At 49.0% G+C, this 20,199-nt stretch overlaps 1 protein-coding gene across 4 annotated transcripts in view; it reads right to left on the reverse strand.

The window, feature by feature from the left end:
* The window catches only part of RNF220 (ring finger protein 220), a 217,479-nt gene that overhangs the window by 52,900 nt on the left and 144,380 nt on the right, over nt 1-20,199 (reverse strand). For 3 of the 4 annotated variants that reach the window (XM_034064080.1, XM_034064079.1, XM_034064078.1), the window contains 3 exons: nt 18,766-18,811; nt 9,425-9,520; nt 5,553-5,595 (listed from right to left, as the gene is read on the reverse strand). In XM_034064080.1, coding sequence (XP_033919971.1) covers nt 5,553-5,595; nt 9,425-9,520; nt 18,766-18,811 — 185 coding nt within the window. Of the gene's footprint in view, nt 1-5,552; nt 5,596-5,765; nt 5,957-9,424; nt 9,521-18,765; nt 18,812-20,199 lie in introns of those variants that run through there. The other variant, XM_034064081.1, reaches the window with a different exon arrangement.

The raw sequence follows: 20,199 nt of genomic DNA on the forward strand, positions 1-20,199 counted from the left end.
GAGTCCCCAGGGCCAATGAATTTAGCTCAGTCAGTCTGCCTGGAAAGTTTATTAGTATTTTTAACTTTTTTACTGCTATCCTCTAGTCCATGCACTCTAACAGTGACAAAAGGAAGGTAACTTATTTTAGGTCTTGCACTGATAAATTCTTAGGACCATTCTGCCAGAACAAGCACCTGATCTGCTTTCAAAATGTTATTGCAGAGCTGGGAACAGAACCTCACTCCACTCCAGCTCCATGCAAGACTCAGCAGACAGCCCCCATTCTTGGCTCATTTAGCTCCACCAAGAAGCAGCCCTCTAAGCTCTAGTGCCACAAGTTAAAAAGGCCACTGGAAGAAAGAGGTGTTGAAAACAAATCCCCTGCCATTTTCATTCTGTGGTCAGCAGCAGCAGCATTGTGTCCATGGAGGCCCAGGGTACCCCAGGTGACAGCAGAAACCAGGAGGGAATGCTGCAGCCCGGAAAGCACATCTGAAGCAGCCCTGTCCCTGCCCGACACAACATGCAACCAGGCTATCACTTCCAATCAGTGCAGAAGGGACAGAGCGGCCCCAAAGGCAGGGGGTGATTGTGGTGCTGTCCCGAAGGGGAGCAGCTCAAAAGAACACGCAAGTGAGACCACAGGATTGTTAATTAGTGTTGATAGATGCGATCATTTCTAATTAGCTCACTAATCCCTCTCCCTCTCGCTCCTGTCGCAGGAGCATGGGAGAAGGGGGATAAAAAAAGAGCCATTCCCTCTTGTAATTCAGGAAGATAAAAATGCAGCCAGTGGAGGGGCTGAATGCAAGAAGGGGATGGAGCTCAGGGAAGGAGGTCTTCGCACAAGGTTGACCCTCAGCCCCTCATTCTTATCTGTAACTGAACAAAGACTCCATAGTTATTATTCCAACCTTCTGCCAGGAGGTGAGGAGTTCACTAATTTTTATTAGCATTAATAATTATTATTAGGCCATCAGAGGGCTTCCAACACGTCTGAGGCCTCACTTTTAACAGACGTACATTACCCTACACACTGCTCCTGCTGCACTTGCATGTTCTCCCTCAGGTTATACTAAACCATCAGGCACCCAGGGAGTTTAAGTCATTACAACACATGAATGAGAAAGCAGCACATGGAGGTGAGCAAGAATTAGTGAGCCCCTCTGCAGTGGCTGAGGCCTCAGTTACAGTCTCTGACTTAACTTAGGAGCTGTGTTGGCTAAGGGTGCTGCTCTTCCCTTTCCTAACATAGGGTCTTTGGGACAGCACAAGATGAGAAGCTGCTTTGACACAAGAGAAAGAGCCAAATTGCACTTGACAGAGCCTCTCCTGCTGAGGGCACACTGGTCCCTGCCTTCCCATGGGTGCAGACAGGAGCCAACCTTATGAGCTTCCGGAAGAGACCAAGGATCTTTTGTCACAACAGGCTCCTCACATCAAGGCTAAACCTAAAGATCATGTTATTCTCTAGCCTGGCAAAACTTCCCGAGAGAAAAGCTAATGGATGTTAGCTCTCACTAGTACTCCCCTCTCCTAGTAAAAATTCACCTTCAGGACAGGGCATTAATTACCTCAGAAGTGCTCTTACACAGCATCTAGCAGTGGATGCTACACAAACCTCTACCGCAGCATCAAAGGAGATGATTAAGTTACTAGCAATATCTCTTATGATTCCCTCCACCAGTTTGAGTGGTCCCCCGAGCCCCATGCAGACATCATTAGCAGCTCCTGCAATGGCAGGCCAATCAAATTAAGTGGAAACATTTTTTGTCTCCTTTCCAGTGAAAACCATCTAGCTTTCTTCCACCCCACACCCATCAGCTACAACAGCACATGAAATGCTGGTGGTGGTTCAACAGCAAAGTGCACTGTGGCCACCTCAATGGATGTCTGCTCAAAGGTAGGTTATGGTCACCACCAAAACAGGGATCAGCTTCTCGGGCAGGTGCAAAGGGAGCTTTGTAAAGACCTATTTTACAACTGCACTCAAAATGCCAACTTTGAAAATACCCCTGAATTTGCATTAAAGGTATTCAAGCACAAAGGTATTCAACACTCTACAAATCTGCTAGAGGAGTCGTGAGGAGTGTTTATAGCTATCACTAAAAACTTGTGTGGATGACCAACTTCTCCAGGAGCATCTGACCAAAGGGAATAAAGGCAACAATGCAGACACAAAAAAAATCTGAAGAACTAGCTAAAGCAAAAAAAACCAGATGGTCAAGAATGAATGAGTTTCAGACCTCACGAACAATTTGCTGCTCATCTACCCTAGAGAGAATGTTAAGGGCCAAATTCACAGAAGGGTCTCAGGGGGACTTTCACATTTACATGGCCAAACTTCCACACAGATGATTTTCAGCAACCTTCTGACACTCTTCTCCAAGACTGGTGCATACTTAACCTGCTGAATCCATGTTCTGAAACAGTAACCCATAACATTGTGCCTCTAATTTGGAATGACTGCCCAACCTGCTCTGCACTGCTGAACTCCATAAGCATCAATTTAGAGGGTGGCTTATAAAGTTTCCAGTTTGGCAACACTGGAAATAAGGCAAGTGAAAGAAATGTCTTCTTTCTCACATGGGTTCATAAGGAATCAACACCTCATACTCCAGGGTTCACAAGGACTCAACCTCTGCAGAGTGAGTTTAGCACAGGTGAGAGGTGTGGGTTTAACTCACTGAGGCTGACAAGGAAGTTCAGATACAAATGCTCAACCTAGAGTCTAACAGACAGAACATTAATCTCTTCCTCCAGAGCTTGCAAATGCATTCACCTTACTTACAGTTCAATTTAAGTCAAAGGTTTGACTTACGGAACTAAAATTCTGGACTGTCAGGTACCTGTGAACCATGTAACCATCAGGACCTAATCATGTCACAGCCAGGCCAACAGCAGCCCACAGAAGGCATCTCCCTTTCTACCTTCTCTTTCCTTAGCTCCTGTTGCACTTTCATAAGTGGTAACAACAGGACAGAAGATATCAAGGGGATCTGACAGGGGTCAAGCAAAAGCCGTAGGCAGCTGAGATTTGAGTCAAGGATGTGCGAGCACAGCAAATATCATATATACCCTTTTTTAGAGGGTTTTTTTTTTTCCAGTAGTGATTCTGGAACTCAGCTGGAAAGAATTTTGACAGAGATACCAAGACAAATATGTTACAACAACATTCAAAAGTACACTTAAAACTTAATAAACCCAAATGAAGTAGATTTTTCTTCGACAGATAAGGCTGTATTTTCTATACTCTAAATTTCTTCAGTGCCTCAATAAGAATATGAAACAAAAAGCCAGGTATCTTTGGACAAGTCCTTGTGTCAATAAAAACTAACAGGGATAAGGAAACCATTCTCACAAAGCAAGTTACAAAGCTACAGGATTGATTAGAAGCTCATTAAACCACAACACAGCGTCAAATAAGCATTTTTTCTTTTCCCAGAGCATTCAAGTGTTCTCTATCTGGAGCAACACTGCTTAAATAACTGTTCAACAATCATGTGGCAAAGTTTACAAGTACCACAAAGTTATTTTAGTGCAAAAAAAAACATGGAGGAGAGAACAAGAAAGCAGGCCAAGTTCTGTAGTCACAAATAGAAAGTCACAGGCATAGAAAGGAGCGGTACAACCATCCAGCTGGATGTTAGTCTAAGGGCATAGGATATCATTACAGGTATGTTTTGAGGACAGCAGTAACAGAATCATAAAAAGCTAAAGTCAGGAGGAACTAGTTCTGCTCTAGTTTGACCTTCTTTGTGACCCAAAGCCAAAGCACTTCAGCTGGTATCCCTGCATCCAGCTCTGTAACGTCTGAGCCTAGTACTGTCAGGGTGTACAACAGAAAGGACAGGAATACCAGCATTATAAAGGTATTATATAAATCAAACAAATGCCCTCATTAGTTGTGCTCACTGTACCCCAAAAGGTATATATAAAAAGAGTAAAAGGTTCAGCAAAAGCAATGCAAGCGCTGTTCAAAACCAGCATCCCTTTAGTGGATGAGCTCAGATCCACAAAAACATCCAAGAACAGGGTCCAAGAGGAGTGACTGTGCTGCAGCCCTATTTTGGGCTATAGTGGAAAGTATAAAGTACTACTGAGCCAGTTCAGCAGAGCATGCTGTCATCAAGAGCTTTCATTCATTCTGAAGGACTGCACAACACCAAGAACCCTCACAAGCCTAGCTTAGATGTTGGGGTTTTTTTGGGGGGGTATTTCTTTAATTTAAAATAAGGTAACTTCACATTGTTGGCCTGAGAAAAAGATGGAAGGTGGGAGTTAACCCCATCTATGCAAAAATGATAAAGAAACAGTTTGACATGACTGACTCCAGAGACCTCTGTCACACAAAACAAGTCACTGCAGAGCAATACCTCAGCATACTGCAGCCATCTGAAGTCTCTGTGTCCAGAACAGGACCTGCCAATGCTGGCAGCTCACTGCACTCATCTGGGAGCACAGATGTGAGCACACCTACCAGCAGTTACCTGTAACTGAGGTAAAGCAACTCATCTCTTTGTTGTACAACTGAACAGGCTTCCAAGAGCTCACAGGTTCCTGGGCTTCTGGGCTTATATTTAAGAATCTGAACTCAGTTATATATAAGTTATCAAAGAGCCTGGGTCATAATAACCCTCCTATTTGCTTCAGGCTATGCTAAACACATAGCACTTCCAATTCAAGCACACTATTGTGCTATCAGTACACTCTAAAGCCTTTTGCTATTCTGTTAAAGTATCTCTATCTTCTCCTGAGTAAACCGCAGCAGCACAATGTCACCAGTGTTAGTTTAAACTAGGACAGCAGCAAGCTGTGATAACAATTAATAAACCTCCTATTAGCCTGAATAACCACATTTTGACTAAAGGGTACTTATCAGACCAGCTCCAAGCAATACAAAATCAGATGCCAGAATACTGTTACTACTTAAAGTGTAAGTTCTAAGTTATCTGAACTTTAGGAAAAGGCTTTCAATTTCTTCAGCTCAAACTACAACAAAACAATATACTTTCTGCTTTTGTTTTCTGATTTACTAGCACAAAGATGGGACTTTCTCTAAAATAAAGTGACCTCTGATTTATTCTTCAAATACTAAGACAGTTTTTGCTAGGAACACTTTGTAATTTGTTGCCAGGAACTCCCAGAAATACAAGAGCAAAAGTAACACACACACACCAGTGGGTTTGAGAGGGAAAAAAAAGCCACAACCAAAACATGACGTCAGATGCACGTATGCTCAGACTGCTGGTTTAAAAGTTTACTGCAAGATTCTGCCATATGAGCTACGAAAACATGGACAGCTGGCCTGGAAAAGACGGGATGCGGGGCCCACTTATAGCCTCACCAGTGGGATCCGGGGGCTGCCCCCCAAGAAGCCAGGATGAACGCGGAGGGTTCCCCCCAACCCACCCTGTGCACCCCACCAGCAGCTAGGCGAGGCCCCGGCGGGGCAGGCCTCAGCTCCCGGCCTCCGGAGGGGGTGGTTCGCACCACTCGGCCCAGCCCTGTGAATCTCTCCGGGCAGGGGGCAGCCCGGCGGGCCGGGGGGAACGCGGGGCCACACTCACCGTTCAGCCGGGTCTGCCGGTTCGCTCGCACCCGCAGGAAGGTCTGCAGAGAGGACACAAGAGCGGAGAAGTGTCAGGGCCCGCGGGCGCCCAACGTAAACAACTCACCCTCCCCGCCAGTAAACAACGCCGACCCGGCCCCCCCCGCGCATCACCGGGACAACGCAACAGCCCCGGGCCTGCACTGCCCCCTCCTTGGCCCCCAGCACGCACCTCTTCCCGGCCCCCGCCGCCGGGCCCCCTCCTGCCGCTCTGCATAGCCGCGGGCGGGCGGCGGGCAGCGGGCCCCGGGGCAGAGCCCCCCGCACGGCCCGGGATGCGGGCGGATACGGCGCGGCCCGGCAGGCGCCGCCGATCAGCCCCCAGCGGCCGCCGCCATGTTAGCCCCGGTCATGTGACCCACCGCCGAGCGGGTGAAAGTTCATCAGGAAAGCGGTGGGGGAGAAGCGCGAAAGGAGGGAGTTCCCATGGCAACCGACAGGCGGCAGCAGGGCCCTGCGAGCCCCAGCCAATCAGAGAGCAGGGGCTGCTGGAAGGCAGAAGCGCCTGGCCAATCAGAAATCAGGAATAACTGGGACCCAAGAGTACTAGGCCAATCAGGAATCAGGAACCACTGGAACCCAAGGGCATGTGACCAATCAGGGCAATGGGGCAACTGGAACACTGGGGCAGAGTGCTAATTATTGCCCAGGGGCAACTGGAAGTTGTTTGTCTCCGTAGGGATTGACCACCAGCACTGGCCAATCAGGGCCTTGGGCCTGAATGTAACCCAAAGGTGCTGGCCAATCAGCCACCAGGACCAACCTCTCCCCAAGTTTCCTTGCCCAATTAGGGACTGGGGGCCCAAGGCACCCGGCCAATCCGTGCCCAAGGCGTACCTAGACCGGAAGGTAGGGGGCCAATGAGGGTGCAGAGCTCCATCCATGGTCTCTGCCCTACCATGGAGCCCCAAGAGCTGCCTCCAGTGCCCGGCCATTGAGCCTGTCCCTGAGCACCAGCACCAGCAGTGGCTGCTCCTGGGGTTCCTGCCCATGTCTGTGGTGGGGGATGCCCCAGTGTTAGGGTTAGGACAGAGCTAGGGGATACAAACTGTATGCTGAAGGTGTCCTTGTCCATGGCAGGGGGTTGGAACCGGATGATCTTTTTGTCCTTTTCCAGCCCGAACCATTCTGCGTCTCTAAGATGAGGGGCAGTTGGCAAGTTCAGTGCTGGCAGGTAAGCTTTGCGCAGTGCTGACCTGCATCGTGCACCCCAGCTGGGGCTGTGAGCTGTACTTTCATCCATGTGCTTCCTTACAAAATCAAAGCTGCTGCTGGTTGGTTTTACCCTGTTAATTAATAAAGCTGCCTTTCAGGAGGCGTGCTCACTGCCGAGCACAGGGGGCGGAAGGTGAGCCTTCCCGGGACAAGGATTTTAGGCTTTCTGTTACACTTACTCCCCACGTTATCCAGTCACAAGCACTCTGTGGGCTCATCTGACCCATGCAAGATGGTCTCCTTCTGAGCCTGAAATGCTATCTTTGCAGTACAATAAATGACTTACAAACCGCTGTTTATTTTTCCATTGGGGATTCAGGGCTGTACCTAAATCTAACTAAAATGGCTTTATTTTTACTGGAAGCACAGGAAAAGCCCCAGCTGACAGAGCATACTGGGTCAAAGAGGAGCATGGTCCTGCACTACATCAGCTGCTACCACCTTTGTCTGATCAGTGTGCCTGTACCAAACCCCATCAAGCAGGCTTGGCACAGGGAGCCAAGAGGATCCCTCCTCCCCACATCCCAGAGCCATGCTGCCACCTCCTCTGCAGCTCCGTCTCAGCATGGGGAGCAATGCAAGCAGCCCGAGTGCTGTGCAAGGCCGTGTTCCTGTAGCACTCCTGTTCATAAATCTCTTTCTTCCCTAAATATCCCCATGGAAAATAAACACGATGATGAAGAAAACCGAGCCACAGGAATTCTGAAAACCTATACGCCAATAACTCGCATTCTAGCATGTTGCTAATACACAGTATATTCACAATTAGATCACAGATAACACAGGAGACATTCATAGTTCCAGCACACCTCTGCACATGGAAAGCTACATTTTGCAGCTCTTAAAGTCACCACCGTGCGAGTCTTCTGCTCTGTTTCCTGAGCATTTCCCTTGGTAAGCCAGGAAGACTGAAATCCCATTCATATTGTGGCGTTATTAAGGATACACTGAGGCTTTACACCAGCCTGACACCCACTCTGAGGTCCCTTTACACTGCCAGAGCAGCATAAAGCAGCCAGCACAAGCGTAAATGAAAATCAGGCCCCAGAGGTTTTTCCTCCCTGCAGTGCAGACTTACAGCTCCCATTACACATTTGCATTAAGGGCTGCAACCCTCCATAAAATACACTCACCAACTTAAAACACATTAGAGACCAGCTAGACTCAGCACATAGAGAGGGCTTCTGCTGAGAAGAGCTGTCCTCCAGTATGACATAATAAAAACATATAGGAATGGAGGACTGCAAGGACCGGTGGAAGGGAGGAGTGTCCAACAAAGGGGTCATGGCAAAAGTCTCTTCCACTTCCTTTCAGAAAGAACATGGTTTATTTATCAGCCTTAATAAACAGCAAGATTACCTGAATCATGCATTTCTCTATCTTCTGCAGGGTTTTGCTTCTCTTACTCTGTACCAAGTCTCATCTTTCATAGGAGGGTAAAGTGACACCAAGTTATAACTGAAGGCTGCATGGGAATATGTAGCAAACGCTGAAAGTTCTGGTCTGTATTTGATAATATAACCAATATAGAGAATAATGGGTGACAAATGTACAAATCTGCTACTCTCTCTCTATTGGTTACATCTTGATTGTATACTGGGGGTCTTAACCGAGCAGCCCCAGTTGAAGCATGTCTTCCTGAAGATAGCAGCACTGCTCATCAACCTCTCCCTCTTCAGATCTAAACACAGACCTGGCACATGCAATTTGCCTGATACAGGAAGACCTGACCATTTGCCTGACCCTGGGCACGGAGTCTCTCTGCAGAGCATGGCAGGATGCAGGGTGATGGGTGTATGCCGTGCTGGTACAGCCACAGCACACCCATCCTGTCCATGTGACACATAGAGGCATGCTTGGGTCTGTGCTGAAGACCACCATTAATTTATCTGCTGCCTTTCAGAACTCACTTGAAGTCATTGGCCGAGCACAGGCTTGCAGCCACGTGGTCTGGATGTGTGTTGAGTTGGAGTCAAGTGTGCCAGCCTGCCCCAAAACACAAGACACAGCAGGACAAGCTGTACTCGTGCTGCTGCCTTTCTCTTCTTTTGTTGCTCCATTTCCCTCAGCTTTTACTCACTGCAGCACAAGTCAAGACCTGCTGCTCCTCTGGGCAGTGTTTTATAAAGTATGCTGGCATGGCTGTGGATGGTCCAAAACCCTTTCTGCTTTGGGCAGGGGTCAAGAATCGGTGTGCTGGGCAGGAGCACACCAGTGAAATGGAGAAGTTTGGCCTGCTGAAGGCTGACATAATTTGCTTTTTTACAGAAAAGTCACTTCTTTGGACTTTTCCTGGTGGCAGGGGTAAGTATTGGCAAACCTGCTATGGCAACAACCAAACTAATGAGTATACTGCAACACAAACCTCTGAATGGATTTAAAGCAGTTTTGCATTGCTGTGATTTAAAGTCAGAACTGGGGGCACTCTGCAGACAAAAGCACTCTTTTGTAGCTGTGTGCGGGACCAAGTGCTCACGTCCCCACACTGCAGGCAGGCGAGCTGGGGCAGTGGTGCACATCCATGAGCCAGGCTCTCACACACAGGGAGCTGTGAGCACTGGGGTGAGCTGGCTCCCTGCCTGAGGCTGAGACCAGCGACAGCATCCGCCTGCTTACCTGGTATCTGTCGGAGTGATGGATGTCATCTGAGGAGTGGGGTGATGCTGTCGGAGAATCTCCTTCTCGCTTGATTGAGGCCGACAACAAAATTGACTGCAAGAGAAAGGAGAAATTTATGCTGTGAGTGTTGCCGAGCTCTCTGCCCATTGCTAAGCTGTTCTCAAAGCCATGGAGAGCATCTGCTGGGCTGTGGGGCTGTGCTGGGATGGACTAATGGGCTGGGTCTGCTCTTCCCAATGGACCCTGCCTCCCAGGAGGACTGGTATGCAGGGTCTAGCAAAGTGCAGATGCATCAGGCAACAAAGGGATGGTCATTTTGTCCTCAGGTGTGGTGACTGGGGGTAGCAGAATCAGTCCCTGCTGGAAATTCTGTGTGAGGATTGCACCAGAAATCCACAAGGTAAAGGTGAAGACAGGCTGATACGGAGCAGGGCTTATGGGCTCTCATCCACCCCTCTAAGTGCCACTAAATCTCTCAATAGCTTTGTAAACTGCACTAAAGCTCTCAGCACCTTTTCAGCACAACTGCCTCTTCCTTCTGTAATGATGCTATTTATTTTAATAAGTAGCAGAGAAAAAAAGAGCCTTTTAGAAGGTTAAAAAGATCAGTGATATTTGAGACCTAAGAAATCACTGATAAACTTCAAGTCAATAGTAGGTAAGTCTAAATTCTACACACAGTGAACTCTAGTGGGAAAATTACTGCAAGAGTTTGACAGCATCTAAAAAAACGTACCCTGAGTTGCAAGTGAACTTTATTATTAGGAGAGTTTGAGGGAAAAATGCCATTCAAAATTCTAATTTAAAACATAAATTGGTTAAACTGGGCTAAATACAGTCCAATACATTGTAAATCAAAATGCGCACTGGAAACGCTGCTCTCCAGATGTTTGTTTCTGAGAATCAGCTGGCAAGATATGACAATAAATGACTGCTTGGAGATGTGTATGTTTGCAAAAGGAAGTGTAGATATCATCTGAATTGGACAGGTCAAGTGTGGTGACAACATTATTAAAAAGCATAATACCTTGGAGAAAGGGAAGTATTCCAGAAACATTTGCCTCTGGGCTGAAATGAAACGTGAAAAAATGTGCATTTTTTGGAAAGATATGAGCAAGTGGGAAAATGACTCAGCATACCAATCCGTTCAGTCAGCAGGATGAGATCCCCTGGGCTTGGACAGGTCTCCCAGTGAGAAAAGCTCAGTCAGTGTGGGCATGGAGGGAGGGCAGGCTCGGGATGGAGGCAAGGAAAGAGGATTTGTGATGCTGGGTTCAATCCCATGGGCCTGAGCTTCTAGTCTTGTCACTAGGGCAAGACCCACATCCCTGTGGGTCTCTGCCATAATGCATGGCTCCATGGCCGGTTCCATGAGAAGTCGTGAATGCTCTATTCCTGGCAGTGTTCAAGGCCAGGTTGGGCAGAGCCTTGGGTGCCATGGTTTAGTGTGAGGTGTCCCTGCCCATGGCAGGAGGTTGAAACTTGATGATCTTAAGGCCCTTTCCAACCCAAACCATTCTGTGATTCAGTTCTCTGATTCTATGGTGGAACAAAGATGTGATATCCTGAAAGGACAGGGGAATTGTCAGTGGGAGCCTATGGGCACCCAGAATAGATCAGCCTCCACCTCGCAGGGGAGATACAGGCAGAACAGGGAGCTCTCCAGCCTCATGTGTTGGCTGAACCCAACTAGTGATGGGTTTTGGTGAGTGGCTCATTTACGCCTGCAAAAGCCCTCAGATAACCACGTGAAGCCACCAGGAGAATTTCTGCAGAGTGTAGACCCCAAGATCCTGCTGTCACTTAGTTTCTTTATCCTCTAAGCAGAGAACAAGGACCATTTTTGAAGAAGCAGGGTTGCACATGTCCTATAAGATGGAGAGATGGGAGCTCAAAGCCTTTGGGTGTGACTCAGAGCAACAGCCCAGATTACAGCAGTGTTAATGCCCTTCCCCACTAATAATCCAATGGAGCTGGAGGGTTAAATCTGTTTTGTCTTGCAACATCTTCTAGAGAAGGGGAAAAAGTACCCATCTCAACATTCCTTGGCGACAGACAGACAAACCCTCCCCCACTCCAGCTCCCCCTCTGCTTCTGGTAGCTCTAATCCAATATTATTATGTGAAAAATGGTGGGGCTAGCTATGGAGACAGTAAATTAAACGTTATGTATTAGTTTTTAGCATGTGGTCCCGGGAAGAACGCCGGCCCCATTTATTCCACAAACCTCCTGAGCACCATGGCGATGACCTCTGGAAAAACACAGGGCTAAACTAATCCCAAAGATGTCAATCTCGAGGCCTCTTCTACATACACTTGCAGTTTAGATTAATAAACTGTCTATTTTTAAATTGTGTGCAAGCACTTCAATTCTAAATACCTCGCCGGCACGTTAAACACGGCGTTAGAGATGCCAAGTCACACTTCCCCTTCACTCTTAGGAAACTTGACTTCATTTGTTTTTCTCATTTCCATGCGCTGTGCCACGCTTTGCCGTTCAGGCAGCTGTGGGAGCAGGCAGGGATGCGGGCTCTGGGGCTAAGGGATTAGGAAAGGCACTCACCATTAGGATGACTTTCATTTCTGCAGTAGGCCATACTCTCTAAAAGAGGCCATCTGAGTTTTGGCCTCTTTTTGTCCCAGATTGTCATGTTGGGGCTGTTTTCCAATGGGTAAGTGGCAAGGATGCTTGGCCACAGTGAGGGGATTAAACTGGGATTTGCTGCCTCGTAGTTTTGCTGCCTCGTGGGCCCACACTGAGGTCCTGGCAAGCAGGGAAGAGGCAGAGATATAATCCCCATTCCTCCCTGAAGCAGCATCTGGGAAGACAGCTATGGAAGAAAAAGGCAGCTTTACATGCTCACACTGCAGGGCAAGCCCAGATTCTGGCATCTCATCCCAGAAACACAGTGCTGGGTGCTCTGGTGTACAGACAAGCGTGCCATATGGCTGTGTGGAGATGCTCCCTTTGGCATGGTGGGAACAAGCCTTGACACTGAGAATTCCCTTTCCCCCCTGTGGAAAGGACACCAGCTGGCTCATCCCTAACTAGTTGCCCGTTCAGCCCAGCTCCCTTTCAGGGTGCGCATGAAATGGGTGAGAGCCCATTCGGGTCCCCCTTACCCTGGTATACCACAGCTCCCAGCACCAAAGACAGAGCAAGGGCCTTGTGCAAGTGGCTGTGCAGCCTCATATTTCTCCCTCCCCTTTAAATCATCTCTCCACTGGGTAAAGGCACTCTCTGCGGAGGTTATAAACCCTGAGAGGATCAGGCTGAGCATTACACCTGGGGCAAGCTAAATAAAAAAAGGTCACCGGCGCTTTTTAAACATGGACAAAAAAGCAGTAAAATGTGTTTGGAAAAAAAAATCTGGCATTAAATCATGACTTTTTGCCTGGCTTGCCTCATTAAAAGTGGCCTTTTGGAAGGTAAAATTATCATTGTAAGTGATAAGATCTTTAAGAAAATAATTCACGGCTTCTTCACCCTTTAATATGATAGCTGCCACCGGCTAATTTTTTTCTTAATGGCAACGAGACTATCAATCTTGTCCAAGCCCTGCACTCCCTCCTTCCTCCTGCCCCTCCTGCCATGCTGGGCAGCCATGGCCCTGCTCAGTGTTCCTTCCTGCCCCTTGGAGCCCAGCTATGCTGTGCCAAGGAGAAGAGGCACATCTGGATGCATGGCTTTACCCATTTGGGTCTATGGATCCTAGCAAGAAGCAGAGGCCATGTAAACCTTGCTCATGCTGCAAGCTATCAAACCTTGATAGCTCCCAACACCCTCCATGGACCATGCAGTTCTGGACAGCATCTGCAAATGTTTCAGCAGTCTCATTCAAATAAGGAATGACATGCCATGAGTCAAATGTGCTGCTGTGATCCTGGTCCATCGCTCTCCAGACCCGCTCCTCGGTGCTTGGGCAGCGGATCTGCAGGCAGCTCCAAGGTGATGCTGGCAAGGGCATGGGTGCCAACATACCACCAGAGCCCAGACCATAGGCATGTGAGATGTGTCCCCGGGGCAGCACAAGGGGAGGGTGCAGGTGTCAGGGTGCATCCAAGGAAATGGATGGAAATTGCTGGCACTCGTTGACCCCAGTGCCAAGCACTGCCTCTCGCAGGCAGCCGGGTGAGGTGTCAGTGCTGGGAGAGCCCAGCCTGTGCCTCTGACATTCTGCTGCCTCTCAAGGCCAGCCATCTGGGAGTATTAAAGTGCTGGACTCCTGCTTTCTGATAGCCCTGGAAAAACACAGGGAGTCTATTTTTCTTAAACAATCCATCACAGCTGCTGTCAGCAGAACAAATACCCTAACCCTGCTTTTTATGTATCTATATCGGCTTTTTTATTATTATTTTTTTCTATTTTGGCACAAAGTGTTCCCTGCTTGATGCATTCAGCTTTAACTCTGCTGTCTAAATAGGTACTTATCACTTAACATGGAGGTGATGGCTTGACATGTTTTCTGTCTCCTGCCCTCCCCTCCACGGTAGGGAAGCCATCAAAGTGTTGCTAATAGCTGTTATCACTTGGGAACTGTAACCCGAAAGCAATGAGTGATACCAGGCCTTGCTGTGATTTTCCCCCTTAACTCTGCTAGCTGTTTTTTGTGTTATTCCTGGAGGATCCCTGACACAAAGATGCTACTATTAGAGCTGAGTTTCCTAGAAGCTTTCGAAGGGTCCATATTTGCTCCTGGTAAAGTTAGAGGTAAAATTATCTAGTGGCTTTTAGCTGGCAGAGGTAAAGGTGGAATGGAACTGATGATGAAAGGCTTAAGTGTGAGAAGGGTGTGAGTAGTGAACAGAAATAATGGTAACAGCAGCTTCTGGCCATGGCTAAAAGATTCCGGTGTTCTTGAAGCAGAATAAGCTTACAGAAATGTGAGATACTGATTTATTTCTGTGCATGTTACAGTTACATCTGGGATTGTAATTGAGCTCTGGGTCCTCTTGGGCAAGATACCAGCTACATGGTATGAAAAAGGGCCCCTTTCACCAGAAGTGCCCATTGGCACACCAGGGATAGAGGGGAAAGAGGTCTGCGGGGATCTGCCACCCTGTGCAGCTCTCCTCTGTCACCACATCCCTCTCTGCTCCTGATGCCAAACACAGTGGTTTCCCCCAGCCCAATGGGAGGGCACAGCTGTTTGGCCCAAGGGGAGCAAGGAGCTTTTGTTTGCTCATGGGGTAATTTGTTTTATGGAATAAAACCTGGCAGATGATGTTTTTTGGAGTGGCTCTGGTATTCATCACCCCATACTGGCAGGGACTGTGACCAGCCAACACTCATTTGATGTAATTTCACCTCTTTCACATATCTATGGGCTGTTCTTGTGTCCCCAGCTTGGCCATAGCTTTGCCACAAAGTGGTCTCAAATATAGCTCTTTAATCTTTCCTTGTAAATCACAGTTACAGAGGGAGGGGGAACAGATACGGTGAGTGACTTCTGCAACCCCCTCCCAGTGAGCCAGTGACACAAGAGAAGGAGTTAAAACCCCAGGGCTCTGGCACCTGTCCCCTGTTCCTACCACCAGATGTGATACGGACAAGTTAAACGATTGTGCTAGAAATTCCATCTCCAGCGAGGCAGCTGGGAAGGGCTTAATACAGACATTCTGTCAAGGTTTAAGGCTCCAAATCTTGCTTGCTACAAAGCTCTTTTTCCTTGGAGGGCTTTAGTGGTCAAATTTCCCTCTAGATGCTGTAATTCTCTCTCAAACTGCCCAGTGAAGCTGTAAAATCACAGGGGTGGGTGAGGGAATCAAAGGGCTTCTGGCACTGTGGCTTGGTTCCCAGCAATGCCGGAGGTCTCGGAGCAGTGTGCTGGCTGCCTGCCTGCAGGCACCATCCGAGGAGCTGGGTGCGCACCTAAACAAACTGGCTGCAAGCATCTGCTAGGTGCAGAAGATGGATTTTGTTGCTGGCTGCTCACATCAGTGTTTGCAGCAAGAGCCAGTGCACAGGCTGGACTGTTAGTGGGAAAGTGAATTTGCAGTCATGTATTAGGGAGCAGCAATGGAAAACCAATGCTGAGCCCACCAGGATTGCTGGGGTGTGTCATGGAGCCCCAGCCTCTTCCGCTTCTGTGGTCAGTACCAGCACTTTCACAGGGGATGTAAGTTCTCCTGTTAGATGATGGGTAACAGGCTGCAGCTAATACCCTGAGATTTAGGGGTTAAGACTTCTCTGTGCAGAGATGTTACCCACCTAGGTGATAGTCCACGGAGGGAGAGCCAAGGGCCAGGCAGAGTGTGGCAAAGAAGTGCCTTTAGGAGGACATGGGGATGTTGACTCTCTAAGTTACTGCTGGCTGCTCAATGAACAGCAACATTTGGACTAAATGCTGCTCATACACCTCACCAACATGGGTTTAACTCAACATGTGTTCCTCTCCTGTACCACCCCCTGCAAGAGGCAGCCAAGGCAAGAGGGGGAAGGATAGCGGGGAGAGCATGAAGCCTGGGAACAAGGCCCAGGGAAACTGCACACTGCTGACAGCTATGTTCAGATCCCTGGACAGCCATGAGCCTGGATGGAGCCGGCGATGTTGTCCATACAGCTCTGAAAGTCATCCCTGCTGCCTGGTGTGCCTGAGACACAGCCTCTGTCCATGCTGGGCAGTGCTGCAGTTAAGGTGTCACAGTGGGGACTCAGTGGGCTACCTGGCACTCAGCAATAAGATCCAGCATCACAAGCCTTGGGGGTGCATCCAAGCATACAAACAGGGACAGAAACTGCTGTTGGGAGAAGACAGTGGTGTTCCCCTTGCTATCTTCAGGCTATGGGACTTCTTGCAGGCACCTTGCAGCTATCTCAGGCCTTTTCCCCCACCAAAGGCTGGCAGAGCCCAGCTTTCCTAAGTGGCAATCAGGGTTAGATAGGAGTCTCATCCTCAGACTCATAGTGCAGGTTTGTCATCTGTTTGTCCAAGTGGCTTGTCCATACCACCATCGATTGGACTTGGTCTCTAACAGAAAGCAAATGAGAATCCAGAACACTGCAGAGCTATGTGGTGCTCAGTGTTCCCTCCAAGCTGCCTTCACAGAGAGCGAGCCCAGGCACCAAGCAGATGTGTTGGCTGGAGCCCCCCAGCTCTCAGCCCTTACTTGGCTTTCACTGCCTTCGCCAGCTCTGATAATAGAAGAACCTGATACAATAATCCCGCATTCATCACATCCCATGTTGAGTGATTGGATTTTCTTTGACATATTGCCATGAAAATTGACCCAGTGCAGTGAGTGACAGCTCTTCAGGGGCAGGAAAGCTGCACGCGAGGAGCATGCGTTTACATCTGGGCTTTTATTGCCAGGAGAGATGTTCCAAACTGTGGGGATGGGATAGCGGCAAAGCCAGGAGACAGAGCATGGGGGGTTAAATTCCTTGCCCCCAGATGCACCCCGGGAAGAGCCTCAGGCCAGCACAGAAGCAGCAATGGTAATGATACTACATGCAAAGGTCTTAAATGGGTCCTAAAGTGGTCTTAAAGACACTGGTGATCACAGAAGTAACACAGCCAGCCTGCACCCCAGTCCAGTTCCCATGCCCCTGAGTGGAACCAGCCTGCCTGCTCTGCCAGGGAATGCTCTTGAGGACTGGGGAGGTGCAGCCCATTTCTCCCACTGCTGGAGGTGCTGGCACTTTTGTGAGCACCAGGAGAAGACTGGCCAGGAGATGCTGCAGCAGTCCCTGTGGTTCTTGCAACACCTTCCACCGGTGGCCAGGGTGGGAAGTGGGACATGGAACAGGTCCCAGCTCTTCCCAGGTGGTTCTTACCAGACTTCCAGTGATGCCCACCCTGGGATCTGCCCCCATCCCTCTGCCTGGGACCCCTGTTTAATGGTGGCCCAGAGGCCCAGCTTTGTCCCCAGCAGCGCTTTCTCAGAGGGACTTCACATCCCAATGGGCTATTCCCACCCCATACTGCAAACACTCAGTGGGCAGAAAGAGAAAGAAGCTTCATCTCCCCATCATCCTCCTCATCAATCCCACCTGGTTACAAAGGGGTCTTTAATACCAAGCTCAGGTGAAGGTGACAGCGCTGTGCCATCCCATGCCACACAGGACTTGTCTCCCAGCAAAAGCCACCTAGAAATAATGAATCCTCCTGGGCCAAGAGGCTTTCAAGCTCTCTGAGAAGGGAATGAAAGATTTCTTGATTTCACCCTCTCCCTCCCTGCTCTCCTGGCTTCTTGAAGTTAATGTTCTTAGCCCCAGACGTGACGGGCAAAGGAAAAAGATCCATGTGGTGACAGGGGACGATTGATCTCTTTTACATAGAACGACGCTCCAGTCCCAGTTTAATCCCCTTGCTCAAGGCAAATGGGATTCTTTGTCAATGGAAACTTCAAAAGCCCGTTCCTGCTGTGAGATGGACCTTCTTCTTTATCTGGTCTCTGTCAGTCACTCGCTGTGTTTCCCTCCAAACAGCTATCTGTCTTCCTAGCCATCCTTCTCCCTCACAGGTGAAGTGTTTGGGACTGTTGGGTTATCTACACTCAGACCTGATGAGGAGGGAAAGGGAAACTTGCAGAGTCTAGCTGCTTTCATTTTGTGAGTGCCCTTTCCAGCTTGTTTGAAACATCCCAAAGCAGCCTCAGACTGCTTGGACTGTGTCAGCAGAAGGGTAGGAGAGCCTGGACCACTTGGCTTTGCCCTCCTTGAGGAGTACAGTGTGGTTTCCAGAGGTTGTGCAATGCCCAGCTGCCCTGCAGTGCTCCCTGCCACCCACTTTCCTGCCCAAGCTCCGGTCCTTCTCATATAAAGTCCAGCTAATGGTAATACTAATTAGTGAATGATGCCCTCTGCAGTGATGCCACGATGCTCTGTGCATTTTGCAGTTTTGCATGCTGAGCTAAGTGGATGGGAAGTGAGTCCTGGGGAGGGGAGTGCAGCCAAGATAGGGTCTTTTAGTGATTTGAGCTCCTCCTCAGGTGTGCTTTGCTCCCCTGAAACAGTCCCACTCCCCTCTTCCAAAGCTGGCATATGGCTCTGGCTCCAGGAGCTCCTGCACATGATTTCCCAGGCTGAGCTCAACCTGCATGTGATCAGCTCTCATTAGCTGTCATTAGACACAATCTGGAGTCCCTGAGCCCACTGGGTCCTTCAGCTTTGCTGTCCCCTGGCTGCATGGGGAATGAGAAAGCTATGTATGGGTACTTGGCTATTCCAGCCCAGTGGGTGAATGGGACAGCAGCTTCTCCCAGCACTGGCCCCCCTAGTGTGGCTACCTTCCTGGGACACACTGAATAGCAATACAGGGAGCAGGCTGGGAAGGTGATGGGGTGTAAAAAGCATCCCTCTGGGGGAAGAAAGTGTGCTGAGTTGTTCTCACTTACCTTGGGGGTGCCCGCTGCCATGGCATCCTTCAGGATGGAACTCTTGCTGCCAAGAGAGAAGAGAATGGGATCAGAATCATTGAAATGCTGTGGTGGGCAATGAGGGAACCCTATGAGGGATCTCACAATGTCTCTCCTTCCCCAGAACAAGGAAAGCCTCCTCACCCTGACCAGAGGGGCACAGGAAGAAGAGCAGCTCTGACTGTTTCTCCAGCTGGGATAAAGTGGTCCTACAAGTGGAACCTCCAAAACCCAGACACACAATGCAGAGTCACATCCTGACTTTCCTCCTCCTTGGAGTATTGCACAGCTCCTCTCTCAGCCCTGGGGAAAATGGCATCAAGCCTGCAGGGGCACAGGGAAGGAAGCCAAGGAGAGGGGAGCGGAGGATCAGGCACCACAAAAAGAGAGGGAAGGAAAGAGAAGGAGATGGAATCGGCATAGGAGTAAGGAGAGAAGATCCTCCCAGCTCCATCCGCAGCGTGCTGCCGGAGGATGGAGTGATTTGTTAATTCAGCTTGTTCCCCATTTAGCAGGGAAGGAGGTCCCCGCCATGCTGCTCCTCCTCGCCTGCCCTCGCCAGCGGGAGATGCTATAGATTTAATAACACCTTCCCCCCCTCCAGACAGGTTAAACTTGAAACAATTACATATCAAAGCCGACATGGCAGGGAGGCCTGCACTGTAATTTTTTGGTTATTAAAGTAATCTCTCTCATGTAAATTCTCCTGCTAACATGCTGCAAACAGCATTAGGAAATAAATTATTTCCCCATGATTCGATTTGTCAATGCAAAGCACCTGCAGCAGGCAAAAGGCTCTTGAAATATGTTGCCAAGCTCGGTGCTTGGGCTTGTAAGTGCATGCCGGTGGGGTGGCTGGCTCCCAGCTCCCCATAGCCCTGGGGAGATGATGGATGGGTGGGTGTGTGGAGGGGGGAGGCTGGGGAAGGAAGCGGGGGCAATGGAATTGTGTTTAATAACAAAATTTGTATGCAAGCCTGCATCCCAGGCTAAGGATGAGTGATCGGCAGCCAGAAAGTATTAAAAAGCCTCGCTAAACAGATGCTGACAATAGAACAAGACATATCAAATCAGATCTACTTCAGAAACATTAATATACACACGCACACACGCTCGCCCGCGCGCGTGCGCCCGGCTCCGCACACCCCGTGCTCTTTTCTTCTCAATCACAGCAATATGGGAGACATCAATAAATTTTTATGAGACTTTTAGAAGATCAACACAGTACTAGATGTGACAAAAAAGCAATGTGCCTGTCATGTTCGCTTTGTCGGGGACACTTTAGCCCCAGATGCCGAGCTGCAGTGCCAGCAGGGAGAAATTGAATTTGGCTGGCTTTAATCTGCCTTGATTTGGCAGATGGCTGGGTGTTATGAAATGAGCAGGGATGGAGGAAGGTGTTTTCTCCCAGGG

This window comes from Melopsittacus undulatus, chromosome 6, assembly GCF_012275295.1.
Source record: "Melopsittacus undulatus isolate bMelUnd1 chromosome 6, bMelUnd1.mat.Z, whole genome shotgun sequence".
NCBI classification, from domain to species: domain Eukaryota; kingdom Metazoa; phylum Chordata; class Aves; order Psittaciformes; family Psittaculidae; genus Melopsittacus; species Melopsittacus undulatus.